The sequence below is a fragment of the Hemitrygon akajei genome, unplaced genomic scaffold (genome assembly GCF_048418815.1).
Source record: "Hemitrygon akajei unplaced genomic scaffold, sHemAka1.3 Scf000043, whole genome shotgun sequence".
Taxonomy (NCBI): Eukaryota; Metazoa; Chordata; class Chondrichthyes; order Myliobatiformes; family Dasyatidae; genus Hemitrygon; species Hemitrygon akajei.
In genome coordinates, this window is record NW_027331929.1 from 7,754,013 (window position 1) to 7,771,344 (window position 17,332).

The following is a 17,332-nucleotide window of genomic DNA, read 5'->3' on the forward strand; positions in this document are numbered from 1 at the left end:
GAGGGCGGACAGGTCCCCGGATCCTGACGGAATATCCCCCAGGTTGCTCCACGACACGAAGGAAGAGATTGCTGAGCTTCTGGCCTGATCTTTATGCCCTCGTTGTCCACTGGAATGGACTGGAGAATTGGAGTGAGGCGAATGTTGTCCCGTTGTTCAAAAAAGTTTGTATGGGTAGTCCGGCTAATTATAGACCAGTGAGCCTTACGTCTGTGTTGGGAAAGCTGTTGGCAAAGATTCTTAGAGATGGGATCTATGGGCATTTAGAGAACCACGGCTGATCAGGGACAGTCAGCATGGCTTTGTGAAAGGCGGATCGTGTCTAAAAAGCCTGCTGCAGTTATTTGAGGAGAAGATTAGGCATATAGATGAGGGTAGTGCAGTGGATGCGATCTAAATAGATTCTGGTAAGGCATTTGACAAGATGCCAAACAGTAGGCTTATTCAGAAAGTCAGAAGACATGGGATTCAGGGAGGTTTAGCCAGGTGGATTCACAATTGGCTTTACTCTCTGGAGAGAAGGCGGATGAGAGGAGACATGATAGAGGTGTACAAGCTATTAAGAGGAATAGACAGAGTGGACAGCCAGCGCCTCTTCCCCAGTGCACCACTGCTCAGTACAAAAGGACATGGCTCTAAGGTAAGGGGAGGGAAGTTCAAGGGCGATATCAGAGGAAGATTTTAATTTTACTCAGAGAGTGGTTGGTGCGAGGAATGCACTGTCTGAGCCAATGGTGGAGGCAGATACACTAGTGAAATTTAAGAGACTACTGAACAGTAATATAAAGGAATTTAAGGTGGGGGGATATATGGGAGGCAGGGTTTAAGAGTCGGCACAACTTTGTGGGCTGAAGGGCCTGAAATGTGTAGTAATATTCATTGTTCTATTAATTCCAGTTACAGAGGTTGGATGGGCAAGCCGGTGTTTCTAGATCGGGGCGACACGGGTGCTGGTGCTTGAGAGGAGAATGAGAGAGGGGCAAATAAATGTGGGTGGGGTAAATAACGCGGAAGCGGTGAGAGTTGGGTAAGGTGGGAGAGAAGTGGCGAGAGGAATTGTGGAGTGAAAGGATTGAGAGAGTAGGGAGTGAGCGAAAGAGAGAGAGAGAAAGTCACGGAACAAAGAAGAGAAGATAGAGTGCACCACTGAAAGGAGAAGTTGGAGAAAGCACTTTACAGCGAAAGGGGGATCCCTCACCTCGGCGGGGTTTTCGGTGTTTGCCTTGGGGTTTGGTTTCACGCAGACAGAGCGTCTGAAGCCCCGCCGATGAGCAGGAGCAGTCCGACACGTAAACCAGGACCCAACAAGGGGATGCGAATCACCAGGGCAATAGGGTGACACAAATCCCTCCGACATTCCATCCTTCCCAAATCCCAATTTCTTTCAATACTTCCTTCCATTCCTTTCCTCTCTCACACCCTTTGACTCCTCACTCCTTCTATCGTCTAAATTATTTTCCCTCAACCCTTCCCTTCTGCACTCTTCTTTCCTCTGTACCACACCCCTACCCTCCTCTCCGTTTCCTATCATTCCTTCTCTCTCTCTTCCTCCCATTCATGCTCCCCACCCTACTTTTCTCCCTCACTCTCACAATCGCCTCCTCCACTATTTATCCTCCCATCTACCTCGTCCCCCCCGGTTTCCCCATCTCCATTACTTTTACTTTACCCTCTCTCCCAACACTCCCTCTTCTCTCCTTCCCTCTGCCTACCCAGTCCACAGCCACACAGTTCCATCTCTCTCTGCCGAAACCCAATCTCCCCCCTCTCTCCCTCTCCGTCTCTCTCCCCACTCTTACTACAGTTACCCCCGCCACTCTCGTATCACTCGAACAGCCACTCGCACACCCTCATACTCCCTCCAGCCCCACTGCCGCTTCCCCACCCCCTGCTCTCTGTTCCTCTCTCTATCAGCTGTTCATCTTGTGTTAGTTGGTGTTGGTCTGCCTCTTTTGTCAACACGGGCTTGCTCTGACAACTGTTGCTTCCCCTGTTCAGCTCAGAGCCACTGAGAATCCTCGACAGGATGGACGACAGTGAGACTTATATGAATGTGGAATTCGCAAAAAAGGACGCACGGTCTCCTTCCCGAGGTGAGTGGGGGCAGAAAACCGGAGGGAGAGAGTTTCAATCTGTGTTAGACCACGAGGGCATGTGATGGGTCGGTGTGGAAGAAACCGCACTCTGTGTCTAACCCTGCTCGTGCATGATGGTACGGTGTGGAGGAAATTTCACTCTGTCTCTGACCCCGTGAGTGTGTGATGGGACAGTATGGCGGGAAATTGACTCTGTGTCTCACCTTGGGAGTGTGCGATGGGGCAGTGTGAATGGAGATTCACTCTGTGCCTGACCCGGGGAGTGTGTGATGGGACGGTGTTGTGGGAGATTCACTCTGTGTCTGACCCCGTGAGTATGTGATGGGACGGTGCGGAGGGAGCTTTACTCTGTGGCTGACCCCGGGAGTGTGTGATGGGACGGAGTGGAGGGAGATTCACTCTGTGTCTGACCCCGGGAGTATGTGATGGGACGGAGTGGAGGGAGGTTCACTCTGTGTCTGACCCCGGGAGTGTGTGAAGGGACGGTGCGGAGTGAGCTTTGCTCTATGTCTCACCTTGGGAGTGTGCGATTGGACAGTGTGAATGGAGATTCACTCTGTGCCTGAACCGGGGAGTGTGTGATGGAAGATGCGGAGGGCGGTTCTCTCTATGTCTGACCCGAGAATTATGCGATGGCGCAGTTCAGTGAAGTTCACTCTGTTTCTGGTCTAGCCCTGGCGATGCTTCACTCGAGAGGGAAGATAACTGTGTCTGACCCCCGGAGTATGTGATGAGACAATGTGAAGGGAATTTCACTATGTGTCTGATTCCGGGAGTGTGTGAAGGGACGGTGTCCCCGGACCAGAGAGATGGAAGTCACTTTCATCTGTTAGTTTGACGGTGTTTATCTGATGGGTCCACTCCTGCCGTGAGATTTTCGGGCAAGAGCGCCATGAATCCTGACGATTCCCTGTTTGAGGATGTCGGAGGTATTGCTCGGACTGGCGACTGGGAGGGAGCACTGTGAGGGGTTGGGGATAGTGGCTTTGGAGGGGCGGAGTGGAGGGAGCGCCCTGGGTGGGCGGTATCGAAGGCCGCTGTGGATCGTAGTGAAGAAAGTGGTGAGGGATGACAGAATGTCATGGGAGGGGCAGTACTGTGGTAGTGTCGTGGTAGGGGCTGTGTGGTGGAAGTGTCACTGAGGAGGGGGTGCTGAGAGGTCGAAGGAGGGAGCGCTGTGGGTTTGCAGATGAATAAGGAAAGTTGTTTAGAGGCGATGATGAGGGAGCGTTGTGTAAAATTTTGTAATCATCTCTCTCCGCTTTTAATCTCCATAATCTCTCCTCTCTCTCCCTTCTCTCTCCTCTGCCTTTTCTCTCTCCGAACTCAAGCCATGTCCCTTCCTTCCTCTTTTTCACCCATTCTCTCCCATCCTGTCTCTCCTGCTCTGTCCCTTCTTTTCCCCATACCACTCTTTGCCCTTTTCTAATCCACTCTCCCCTCCCTCGTCATCATCTCATCGTCCCTCATCTCATCCTCTGTTCCCTTCTCTCCATTCTCCCCTCCCCCCTCAGTACACCTCCTCTCTATCGGCACCTCCTCTCTACCTTCCCGCTCTCTCCTTCTTCTTACCTCTCCATCCCCTGCGCCTGACTCTATCTTTCCTCCCTCACTCTCCACACTCGCTCGCTCTTTTTCCCCACTGTCTACCCATCTCTCAACCTCTTTCTCCGCTTCCCCTTTCTCCCATCCCTCTCTGTTTGCCCGCACTCTCAATCCTCTCCCCCGGCACACTCACCCGGTTCTCCACTCTCACTCTCCCCTTTGCACTGTTCCCCTCTCTATCGCTCCCTTCGTCTCTCCCACTTCGCTCATGCACGGCTGAACCACCCCATCGATCACTTTTACACTCTCTCCCCGTGTTTCTCCCCTCTCTTCTCATTCCCCCTCATTCCCTCTCGCAATCTCCCACCCCACTCACTCCTTCACTTACCTCCTCTCCCTGTATTCTCTCTTACCCTCTCTCTGCATCTCGCTGTCCCCCATTCTCAAACACTCTCTCTCACATTCTCTCTGTTTATCTCCCAGACGGTCTGACCTGCACCTACTCAGAGCTGAACTTTCGGAAAGACAAACCCCTCATCGTGAAGGATGAGGATCCTCCCATCGCCTCGGGACCGGGCGAGTTGCCAATCACTGCACTGACAGGTCAGAATTCATCAATAATGACGTTATTTCCGAGGTGTCACGTGTCATACCCCCTCGTGCCCAAGTTTCTAATGCATCAGCCGCGACTGTTTCTCTGTCAACTCCTCCCATAGACTGACCACCATCACTTTCCCATCTCATCTTAGACCTGTGTGCTTTTTCTCCTCTGTTCCCCAAGCCCAGAGAAAATAACTGTGGGCATTCGCTTTGTCTGTGCCCCTCATGGCTTCAGAATCCCCTGAAAGGTCATTCCAGCGCTACAGGGAATAATGTCGCTGCCAACCCACCCTCTCTTCATAACTCCGTCCCTGGAGTGCAGGCAAAATCTTCCTCTGCACGCTTTCCATAGAACCATAGAATATTACAGCACAGAAACAGGCCTTTTGGCCCTACGAACCATTTTTCTGCCTAGTCCCACTGACCTGCACCTGGGCCATATGCCGGCGGACACCTCACATACATGTACCTGTCCAAATGTTCTTTAAATGTTAACAGTTAGCGCGCATTTACCACTTCACCTGGCAGCTCATTCCACACTCCCACTATTCTCTGTCTGAAGAAATCCTCCACTAATGTACCCTTTCAACTTGCTCTCCTTCACTCTTAACACATGCCCTCTGTTTTTTATTCGTCCTACCCTCATTGGGAAAAGCCTGCTTATATCCATCATAAATTTATATACCACCGTCAAATCTCCCCTCATTCTTCTACGCTCCAGGGAATAAAGTCCTAACCTATTCAACCTTTCTCTGCTTCTCAAATCCCGGCAAAATCCTTGTAAACATTCTCTGCACTCTTTCAACCTTATTAATATTCCTCCTGTAAATCGATGACCAAAACTGCACACAACACTCCACTTTCGGCCTCACCAATGCCTTATACAACCTCATCATAACATTCGACCTCTTATACTGAATACTTTTATTTATTAAGGTCAATAAACCAAAAGCTGAGGAGGGGGCGCTGAGAGGTCGAAGGAGGGAGCGCTGTGGGATGGCAGATGTATAAGGAACTTTGTGTGGAAGCGGTGATGAGGGAGCGCTGTGAGGGAGAACTCTACAATCTTTCCTCTCTCTCTCTCTCCCTTCTTTCCCTTCTCCCTCCTCAGTCTCAAGCCATGTCCTTTCCCTTCTCTTTTTATCCCTTTCTCTCCCACCCACCCTTTTCTGCTCTTTCCGTCTTCTCCCCTCTACCACTCTTTGCCCTTTATCATTAATTCTCCCCTCCCTTGACATCATCTCATCCTGTCAATTCCCTTCTCTCCATTCTCCCCCCTGACTACACATCCTCTCATTCGCTCCTTCTCTCTCTCCTTCTTCCTATCTCTCTGTCTCCTGCCACTGACACTATCTGTTCCACTTTCACTCTCACTCTCCCACTCACTCTCTCCATCCCGCTTTCCCACTCCTTGTCCTCCCTCACTCTGCTCCTCGCTCGCTTTTTCCCCACTGTCTACACATCTCTCAACCTCTTTCTCCGCTTCCCCATTTTCTCTTCCCTCTCTGTTTGCGCACTCTTTCAATCCTCTCCCCCTGGCACACTCCCTGGCACTCTCGCTCTCCCCTTTGCACTCTCCCCCTCTCTATCGCTCCCTTGGTCTCTCCGACTTCGCTCATGCACGGCTGAACCACCCCATCGATCACTTTTTCTTTCATTCTCATTCCCTCTCTTCTCATTCCCCCTCACTCCCTCTCGCTATCTCCCATTCCAGTCACCCCTTCACTTACCTCCTCTCCAGGTACTCTCTTCCCCTCTCTCTGCATCTCGCTTTCCCCCATTCTCTAACATTTTCTCGCCTTGTCTCCCAGACGTTCTGACATCCACCTACTCAGAGCTGAACTTTCGGAAAGACAAAGCCCTCATCGATGAGGATGAGGATCCTCCCATCGCCTCGGGATCCGGCGAGTTGCCAATCACTGCACAGACAGGTCAGAATTCTTCAACAATGATGTCATTTCCGAGATGTCGCGTGACATACCCCCTCGTGCCCAAGTTTCTAATGCATCAGCCGCGACTGCTTCTCTGTCAACCATAAAACATTAGAGCAAAGAAACAGGCCTTTTGGCCTTACTTGGCCGCGCCGAACCATTTGTCTACCTAGTCCCACTGAACGGCACCTGGACCTTATGCCTGCGGACACCTCTCAGACATGTACCCATCCATATTTTCCTTAAATGTTAAAAGTGAGCGCTCATTTACCACTTCATCTGGCAGCTCATTCCACACTCCCACTATTCACTGTGTGAAGAAATCACCCACTAATGTACCATTTAAACTTTCTCCCCAATTTTCTCCCCAAATAGCCCTACCCAATTTTAGGTTTTACTATTGGGCTGCCAATATAAGGAGTATTACTTTCTGGTCCTATTATAGTTATCGTAAAGATTGCCCATCATGGGTCTCCTGAGAAGTTAATTCTGCAAGAAAATTCCTCTATTGTCTCTCTTGTTGGATAATACTTTTCTTTTTCAGCAAATAAAACAACAGATAACATAATTGTTAAACAAACTTTAAGGATCTGGTCTCAATCTAGAAATTTTTTTGGTTTACCGAATTTTTCATTATCATCTCCCATTCTCCTATTTTTTTTTTAATCCCTTCCATGACTGATAAATTCTTTAAAGATTGGGATGAACTAGGTATTAAGTGTTTTGGAACTTATTTATCTCAGGATCTCTTGCTTCATTTGACTAATTGTCAAATAAGTTTGCACTCCCAAAAATACATTTTTACAGATACCTTCAAATTAGAGATTTTCTACGTTTCCAATTAGCTACTTTTCCTATAGGTCCTGATATAAATTTACTGGACGATCTTTTAAATTTAAAATCTTTTGTTAATGGTTCTATTATCCGTATCTATAACTTTTTGATTGATTCTAGACAAGACTTTTTAGATAAAAAAAAAAAGCTTGGGTGAATGACCTAATTTGTCAGATTTCTGATGATAGATGGAATTAAATTCTTAAACGGGTTAATAAATCGTTTTTTCTGTGCTCGTCATTCTCTTCGACAATTTAAAGTGGTTCATAGAGCTTACATTTCTAAACAGAAACTGTCCAGTTTTTATCCGAATGTTTCTCCACTTTGTAATAATTGGAACTCTGCTGATGCCTCTTTAGTTCATATGTTTTGGTTTTGCCCTACAATTGAAAAGTTTTGGCGGGAAGTATTCCATACCTTCTCACAACTTTTTAGGGTTCAATTTGACCCAGATCCCCTTGCTGCCTTGTTTGGTATTATTGCAAATGAAGATATAACTTTAAATACTCCTAACCTACAGGTTTCAGTTTTTACCTCTCTTTTAGCAAGAAGAGCAATCTTGCTTAAATGGAAGGAGTCTATCCCTCCTACATATCTTCAATGGCTACGTGATATTATGTCATTTAAATTTAGAAAAGATCTGCTGCTCAGTCTTAAATTCGAAAAAATATTTTTATGATATTTGGGGACCTTTCCTAAATGACTTTACCAATTTATACAGTTTAAAAGTGCACAGACTTTTAAGGATATTTTTATCTTCTGTTCTTAAGTGAATATGTTTTTTTTCTAATTTTTTCCATTGTCATCCATCAGCTTTTTTCTTTGGTAGTTGGTAGGGGGTTGACTTTTTTATATAAAAAAATTATTTTATGATGTATGACTTACCTTTAATTTTTTGATTACAGAGTGGTATACCATTATGTGTTATGCTACAACATTTTGATCAATTTTATGACAATATATGAATGTACACAAGTTATGTTGAGATGGATCTATGTGTTGCACACAGTAAATCTTGTATTTTTTCTTCTGAATAAAAATGTTGTAAAATTAAAAGTTTCTCCCCTTCTCCCTTGACACATACCCTTTGTTATTTTTCTCTCCACCCTCATTGTGAAAAGCCTGCTTGCATTCACTCTACCTATACCCATCATAATTTTATACACCTCTATCAAATCTCCCCTCATTCTTCTACGCTCCAGGGAACACAGTTATAACCTATTCAACCTTTCTCTGTAACTCAGTTACTCAAGTCTTGACAACATTTTTGTAAACCTTATCTTCACTCTTTCAACCTTATTAATATTCTTCCTGTAAATTGGTGTCCAAAACTGCACACAACACTTCATATTCGGCCTCACCAATGCATTGAACTAGGTTAACAGAACATTCCAACTCTTCTACTTAATACCTGGATTTATAAAGGGCAAAAACCAAAAGATCTCTTTACGACCCTATCTACCCGTGACGCCACTTTTAGGGAATTTTGTATCTGTTATCCCAGATCCCTCTGTTCTACTGCGCTCCTCAGTGCACTACCATTGACCTTGTATTTTCTAGCTTGGTTTGTCCTTCCAAAGTGCAATACGTCACCTTTGTCTGTATTAAACTCCATCTGCCATTTCTCAGACCATTTTTCCAGCTGGGCGAAATCCCCCTGCAAGATGTGAAAACCTTCCTCGCTGTCCGCTGCTGCTCCAATCTTTGTATCATCAGCAAATTTTCTGATCCAATGTACCACGTTATCATCCAGATCATTGATATAGATGTGGCACACCACTAGTCACAGGCCTCCACTCAGAGTAGCAATCCTCCACTACCACTCTCTGGCTTCTCCCACGGAGCCAATGTCTTATCCAATTTACAACCTTAAGGTGTATACTTAGCGACTGACCTTTGCTAACCAACCTTCCGTGCGGGACCTTGTCAAAGGCCTTACTGAAGTCCATGTAGACAACAACCACTGCCTTCCCTTCATGCACTTTCCTGATAACCACCGTAAAACACTCCGATAGGTTTGTTAAACATGACCTACTACACACAAAGCCATGTTGACTCTCCTTAATAATTCACTGTCTATCCAAATACTTGCAGATCGTATCTATCAGTACTTATTTCAATTATTTACCTACCACCGCGGTCAAACTTACCTGCCTGTAATTTACCGGTTTACTTTCAGAGCCTTTTTTTTTAAAGAATGGAACAACATGAGCTACCCTCCGGCACCTCACCCGTAGATACCGACATTTTAAGTATATCTGCCAGGGCCCTTGCAATTTCAACGCTAGTATCCCTCAGGGTCCGAGGGAATACCCTTTCAGGTGCTGGGGATTTATCTACTCCGATTTGCCTCAACATAGCAAGCACCTCCTCCTCTTCAATCTATATTAGTTCCATGGTTTCACCACTTGTTTGCCTTATTTCCTTTGACTCCATGCCAATTTCCATTGTAAATACAGACGCAAAAAATACATTTAAGATCTGACCCATTTATTTTGGTTCCATACATAGCCGACCACTCTGATGTTCAATAGGTCCAATTTTATCCCTTACTATCCTTTTGCTCTTAATATTCCCATAGGAGCTCTTTGGATTAGCATTCACCTTGACTGCCAAAGCAACCTTCTTTTAGCCCTCCTGATTTCTTTCTATTTTTCCCGCCTCTCCGAACCCGGTCTTCCATCTTCCAAAGCTATCTGTCCTCAGGGAGCAAATGTTAAAGTCAGCGTCCAAATCCGCATTAATCAGTCAAATCTGCATAAATCAGTCAAATCTCCTTGGGCCCCACACCATTATACAGAGTAGCTTACAAAGTGGAAACATACCATGCCTTATTTAGTTCCCAAAATATCACGTCCAAACCCCCTGCTCTCGCGACCCATTCTTGTTACTCACTCAAAATAGAGAAACTGCTCCGCCCGTGACCGCAAGAAGCTGCAGAGCTCTGTGGACGCAGCTGAGAACAGCTCCGAAACCAGCCTCCCCTCCATGAACTCTGACTGCACTCCCTGCTGCCTCGGGAAAGCAGCCAGCTTCACCAAAAATCCACCTCCACCCACGCCCAAACATCCCTCTTCTGCACCAACCCCGCGGAAAGGAAGATAGGAAAGCAGTATCGCCAGTACATAGGACAGAACATAGAAATCTACAGCACATAGCAAGCCCTTCGGCCCACAGTGTCGTGCCGACCATCTAACCTACTGTAGAGATTGCCTGGAATTTCCCTAGCCGCAGGACCGCCACATATCCAAGGTGTGAAATAAGAACAAAGTTTCAAACAATGATATAACAACGAGCAAAATGATACAACCTTGACCCTCTGTCTTTTGCCTCTCTCTCTCACCAATACTCTCTCGCTCCCTCTGCCCCCTCCTTCCTCCTGCGACATTTTTCCTCCTCTCACTCTATCCCTCTCTCCTTCACTCTTTCGCTATCGCTCCCACACTTCGAAATCCCGCTTCACTCGAACCTCGCTCTCTCTTCTCCATCCTTCATTCCCTCTCCCATTTTGCTCCCCTTTCCCTTTCCCCATGTTCTCCTAATTCCCGCCCATCGCCCTCGCCTCTCACTCACTTTCCCTTTCCATTCACTCATTCGACCCCTTCATTACTGTTCGGTTTCCCGTCTCTCTCATTTCACTTCACTCTCTCCCTCACCTTCTCTCCCTGTCTCTCAGCCGTCTCTCTCCCCCTCACATAAACCTCTCTCTCCCTACTCTCTCTTACCCTCTCGCTGCTCAATCTCTCTATCCTCACTCGCCCCATTTTCTGACGATCTCTCCTCTTCCGTTTCTCTCTCACTCTTTCATTCTCTCTCTTTCTCTCCCAGACGGTCTCACGTCCACCTACACAGTGCTGAACCTTCCGAAAGACGAACTTCACATCGATGAGGATGAAGATCCTCCCATTGCCTCGGGATCCGCCGAAACATACGTGACTGCACAAGAAGGTCAGAGTTCACATAAATGACGTCATTCTGAAGTGGTCACCTGCCATGCACCCAACTTGTCAAATCCTAATCCATCTGCCCACTCATCATGACCGGCGCGTCAGACGCCTTCTTTAGCGCCCTACCTGTGACATCACTTACTCGGGGAACCGTGTACCCGTATCCCGAGGCTCCTATGTTGTATACAATTTCACGGAGTTGCACCCGTTCACTGTGAAAAGTTGTTCCTCTTCTTCAAGTACAACAGCTCGCCCTTGTCCGAATTAAACTGCATTTGCCACTGCTTTGCCAATTTCCACAGCTGACCGATATCCCCCTGAAATGTCCTCACTTTTAACAAAGCCACCAGCGTTAGAGACGTCTGCAAGCCCCTACAGCAAAGCCAATTGTATATCCAGTTACCCAGCCCACACTGCCTCGCACACTATCTTCTACAGCGGTATGCCATCTCGGACCTTGTTAACAGCCCTGTTAAAGTCTATGTATTCTACATCTGCTATCAGTGCTGTTCTGTCTTTCCCGTTTAAATAGGACCGCTTACTCTCCCTGCGTCTCACACCATCTAGTATCTCCCTCCCTCTGCTATCTTCCAATCCCCCTATATTCTCCTCCCTCCCTTTATAACTGCTCCTTCTCTCCCTACCTCCCTGTCGTCACTCTTCCAGAGCCACCTACAATCTGGGACCTTCTAAATTGACTTTTTAGATTGACCGTACATGATGCCTATCAAACTGCACAAATCAGACAGTCAAATTCCCCTGGGTCCCACTCCTTTCTACAGAGAAGCCTGCAAAGTGGAAACGTTAAACGCCTTATTGAGTTCCCGGCAGAACACGTCTACCTCTCTGCTCTCATGAACTGACTCAACATATAGAAACTATTCCACCAGTGTCCGCAGGAAACTGCAGAGCGTTGTGGACACAGCTGAGCACATCTCTGAAACCTGCCACCCCTCCATGAACTCTGTCTACACTTCCTACTGGCCTGATAAAGCGGTCAGTATAATCATATATACCCCCCCCCCCAACTCACCGCGTGAAGAAAGCATGTCTCAGCAGAACCTTAAAACATGGAACATAGCCCACAATGTCTCAATGTTGTGCCGACCATCTAACCGGCTGTAGAAACTAACCGGAGTTTTCCTAGCGCATAGCTCTTTATTATTTCTGAACTTCAAGAGTCCCTTAAGAAACCCTATTGTATCCACTTCCACCGCCCCCCGATGGCAGTGTATTTCAAACACCCACCATTCCTGTGTAATGAACTTACCCCTGACATCCCCTCGGCATCTATTTCCAAGAACCCTGAACTATACCTCCTCGTGTTAGACACTTCAGCCCTGGAGGAAAAAGCCTCTGACTATCCATACGATCAATGCCTCTCATCATCATGTACACCTCTATCAGGTAACATCTCATATTGCGTCCCTCCAAGAAGAAAAGGCCAATTTCACTCTTGAGGTGACCAGAAATGAACACAGTACTCCAAGTCGGATTTTACCAATGTCTTATATAGGTGTAACTAGGCTCAAGAAGAGAACCAACGACGTAGGTAGGAAACCGGAGGATGTAATGAAAACAGACTACAGGGAGTTAGGAATGAAGTTGAGAAGCAGGAACTCAAAGTTAGTAATATCGGGATTCCTGTCGGTGCCACTAACACTGAGTATGGAAATGGAGCAAGTTGGAGGATAAATGCGTGGCTGAGGGATTAGAGCAGAGGGCAGGCATTCAGATTTCTAGTACATTGGGACCTCCTTTGGGGCAGGCATAACCTGTACAAAAAGGACAGGTTGTACTTGAATCCGAAAGGAACCAATATCCAGGCAGGAAGGTTTGCTAAGGCAGTTGGAGAGGGTTTAAACTGGAATTGCAGTGGGGTGTGAAGGAAACTTGAGAGACGTACAATGGGCTGTTGGCTCTCAAATACAGAAAGCTTGCAGACATTGCGGTACGGAGGAAAGATTATCTCTGACCGATGGAATGAGATGTGTCTATTTCAGTGCAAAAAGTATTATGAACAAAGCGGATGAGCTTAGGGCGTGAATTAGTACTTGGAGCTATGAGGCTGCTGCCAGTAGAGAGACTTGGATGGTTCAGGGGCAAGAATGGCTGCTTAGAATGCCAGGCTATAGATGTTTCAGAAAGGGTGCGGGCGCGGCACTCTGATCACAGACGGTGGCACATCTCCGGAAAAGAAACCAGTCACGGAGAGATGGTGTACTGATGCTCTGTGGGTGAAAGATAGAAACAGGGAGGGGTCAATAACCCTACGGGGTGCTTTTGTTTTTTTTTATGGACCTCCCAATAGTAACAGGGACATCGAGGAGAAGATTTGGAAACATATCCCGGAAAGGAGTAATAATAACAGGGTTGTCTTGCTGAGAGATTTTAATTTCCCAAATATTCATTGGCATCTCACAAGAACAGGGGGTTAGATGGGCTGGAGTGTGTTAGGTGTGTTCAGAAAGTTTTCCAAATACAATACATAGACTAGGCTAAAGAGGAGAGGCTGTGCTTAATCTGGTATTTGGACATGAAGCTGGTCAGGTGTCAGGTCTCCATGTGTGGGAGAGCATTTTGGAGATAGTGATCTATCACCTTTACCACAGTATTGGGGAGGAATAGGAAAAGACACGTTAGGGAAGTGTTTAGTTGTAGTAAGGGGAAATATGAAGCTATCAGTCAGGAACTTGGAAGCATTTTAACGGGGGCACAACTGCGCAAACGCGTGTATATCGGACCGTGAGGCAGCGGGAGTATTTAAAGAGAACGGTTAGACGGACCGGGCGACGGAGTAGAGGGATACACAGTAGGAAGGCTTTGTCTTGAGAGACTTCGGCGAGCAGAGGCTGAGGACGAGCTTCACTCCAAGTGAGGTAAGGCCGTGTAAGTCCCTTTCAAAGTAGAAAGTTTCAAAAGTTGAGGCAAGTATTGGGTAGGTCATGGCAACTGAGATCAGCCCCTTTGTTTTGTTCATTGTGCAGCATGTGGGAAATCAGAGATACTTCCAGTGGCCCTGATGATTATGTGTGCAGGAAGTGTGTCCAACTGCAGCTTCTGGTAGACCGCATTGAGCGTCTGGAGCTGCGATTGGATTCATACTGGAGCATCGCGATGCTGAGAAAGTCGTGAATAGCTCGTTCAGTGAGTTGGCCACAGCGCAGGTAAGTGTTACAGAGGCAGAAAGGGAAGGGGTGGCCACTAGACAGTGTAGCAGTAGGCAGGTAGTGCAGGAATCTACTGAGGTAATCTCCCAACTAAACAAATATACTGTTTTGGATACTGGTGGGGCAGATGTCTCATCAGGGGAAGGCAGCAGCAACCGAGTTCATTGCACCATGGGTAGCTCTGCGGCACAGGAGGGAAGGAAAGTGAGTGGGAGAGCTATAGTGATAGGGGATTCGATTGTAAGGGGAATAGATAGGCGTTTCTGCGGCCGCACACGAAACTCCAGGATGGTATGTTGCCTCCCTGGTGCAATGGTCAAGGATGACTCTGAGCGGCTGCAGGACATTCTGGAGTGGGAGGGTGAACAGTTAGTGGTCGTGGTGCACATAGGTACCAACGGTATAGGCAAAAAAAACAACAAAAAACAAAACGGGATGAGGTCCTACAAGGTGAATTTAGGGAGTTAGGAGATAAACTAAAAAGTAGGACCACAAACGTAATATTCTCTGGATTACTACCAGTGCCACGTTCTAGTCAGTGTAGAAATAGGAGGATATTTCAGATGAATACGTGGCTTGAAAAATGGAGCAAAGGGGAGGGATTGAAATTTCAGGGGCATTGGAGCCAGTTCTGGGGGAGGTAGGACAGGTATAAACAGGACGGTCTGCACCTGGGCTAGACTGGAACCAATGTCCTAGGGGGAGCGTTTGCTACTGCTGTTCAGGAGGATTTAAACTAATGTGGAAGAGGGATGGGAACAAGTGCAGAGAGACAGATGGGTGTAAAATGAGGGAAGAAGCAAAAGTAGTAAGGTGAAATGTAATCGTGGCAGGCAGGCAAATCCAGGGCTAAAAGCAAAAAGGGCCAATTTTCAACATAATTGTATAAGGGCTAAGAGTGTTGTAGAAACAAGCCTGAAGGCTTTGTGTGTCAATGCGAGGAACATTCGTAACAAGGTGGATGAATTGAATGTGCAGATAGTTATTCATGAGTATGATACAGTTGGGATCACAGAGACATGGTTCCAGGGTGACCAAGGATGGGAGCTCAACATCCAGGGATATTCAGTATTCAGGAGGGATAGACAGGAAAGAAAAGGAGGTGGGGTAATATTGCTGGTTAAAGAGGAGATTAATGCAATAGAAAGGAAGGGCATTAGCTTGGAGGATGTGGAATCGATATGGGTAGAGTTCCATAACACTGAGGGGCAGAATAACGCTGGTGGGAGTTGTGTACAGGCCACCTACCAGTAGTAGTGAGATTGGGGATAGCATTAAACAGGAAATTAGAAATGCGTGCAACAAAGCAACAGTAGTTATAATGGGTGACTTCAATCTACATATAGATTGGGTGAATCAAATTGGTCAGGCCGCTGAGGAAGAGGATTTCTTGGAATGTATGCGGGATAGTTTTCTGAACCAACATGTCGAGGAACCATCTAGAGAGCAGGCCATTCTGGAATGGCTATTGAGCAATGAGGAAGGGATATTTAGCAATCTTGTCATGCGAGGCCCCTTGGGTAACAGTGATCAAAATATGGTGGAATTCTTCATTAAGATGGAGGATGACACAGTTAATTCAGAAACAAAGGTTCTGAACTTAAAGAAGGGTAACTCTGAAGTTATGAGACGTGAATTAGCTAAGATAGACTGGCAAATGATACTTGAAGGGTTGACAGTGGATATGCAATGGCAAGCATTTAAAGATCACATGGATCAACTACAACAATTGTTCATCCCAGTTTGGCAAAATAATAAACCAAGGAACCAGTGCACCCGTGACTGACAAGGGAAATTAGGGATATTATCAAGTCCAAAGAAGAAACATATAGAAATTAGGGGGAAAAAAAGCAGCACACCTGAGGACTGGGAGAAATTCAGAGTCCAGCAGAGGACGACAAAGGGCTTAATTAGGAAAGGGAAAAAAAGATTATGAGAGAAAGCTGGCAGGGAACATAAAAACTGACTCTAAAAGCTTTCATAGACATGTGAAAAGAAAAAGATTGGTCAAGACAAATGTAGACCCTTACAGTCAGAAACAGGTGAATTGATCATAGGGAACAAGCACATGACAGACCAATTGAATAACTACTTTGGTTCTGTCTTCACTAAGGAGGATATAAATAATCTTCCGGAAATAGTAGGGGACCGAGGATCTAGTGAGATGGAGCAACTGAGGGAAATACATGTTATTACGGAAGTGGTGTTAGGTAGATTGAAAGGATTAAAGGCAGATAAATCCCCAGGGCCAGATTGTCTGCATCCCAGAGTGCTTAAGAAAGTAGCCCAAGAAATAGTGGATGCATTAGTGATTATTTTTCAAAATTCTTTAGATTCTGGATTCGTTCCTGAGGATTGGAGGGTGGCTAATGTAATCCCACTTTTTAAAAAAGGAGGGAGAGATGAACTGGGGAATTATAGACCGGTTAGTCTGACATAGGTGGTGTGGAAAATGCTAGTGCCGATTATCAATGATGTGATAACAGCACATTTGGAAAACGGTGAAATCATCGGCCAAAGTCATCATGGATTTGTGAAAGGATAATCATGTCTCACGAATCTTATAGAATTTTTTGAAGATGTAACTAGTAGAGTGGATAGGGGAGAATTGGAATGTCTCTATTTGACCCCCCCCCCATTCTCCTGAACTCCAGGGAATACAGCCCAAGAGCTGCCAGACGTTCCTCATACGGTAACCCTTTCATTCCTGGAATCATTCACGTCAATCTTCAGCGAAACTTCTTCAAAGTGAGGATATCCTTTCTAAAATAAGGAGCTCAAAACTCCACACGATACGTTAAGTGTGGTCTCACGAATGCTTTATAGAGCCTCAATATCACATCTTTGCTCTTATATTCTGTACCTCTGGAAATTAATGCCAACATTGCATTCTCCTTCTTTAAAATCGACTCAACCTGCAGGTTAACCTTTCGGGCATCTTGCATAAGGACTCCCAAATCTCTTTAAATCTCTACATTTGGAGTTCTCACCCCGTCGAAATAAAAGTCTTCCGAATTATTGCTTCCACCACAGTGAATGACCATACACTTTCCAACGTTACATTTCATTTGCAACGTCTTTGGCCATTCCCCCCAAACTAGTTAAGTCTCTTTGCGGCTTCTCTGTTTCCTCAACACTACCGTTCTCAACCTATCTTTGTATCATCGGCAAATTTAGCAACAAATCCCTCAAAAGCGCAGTCCAAATCA

General features: G+C 46.2%; 1 protein-coding gene across 1 annotated transcript in view; it reads left to right on the forward strand.

Annotated features, from left to right (window-relative positions):
• The first annotated feature begins 2,002 nt into the window (after positions 1–2,002).
• LOC140720465 (uncharacterized) overlaps positions 2,003–17,332 on the forward strand; it is a 33,083-nt gene continuing 17,753 nt past the window's right edge. Inside the window, exons 1-4 of the mRNA XM_073035314.1 lie at positions 2,003–2,093; positions 4,125–4,244; positions 6,053–6,172; positions 10,835–10,954. Coding sequence (XP_072891415.1) covers positions 2,027–2,093; positions 4,125–4,244; positions 6,053–6,172; positions 10,835–10,954 — 427 coding nt within the window. The 5' untranslated portion in view covers positions 2,003–2,026. The remainder of the gene's footprint in view (positions 2,094–4,124; positions 4,245–6,052; positions 6,173–10,834; positions 10,955–17,332) is intronic.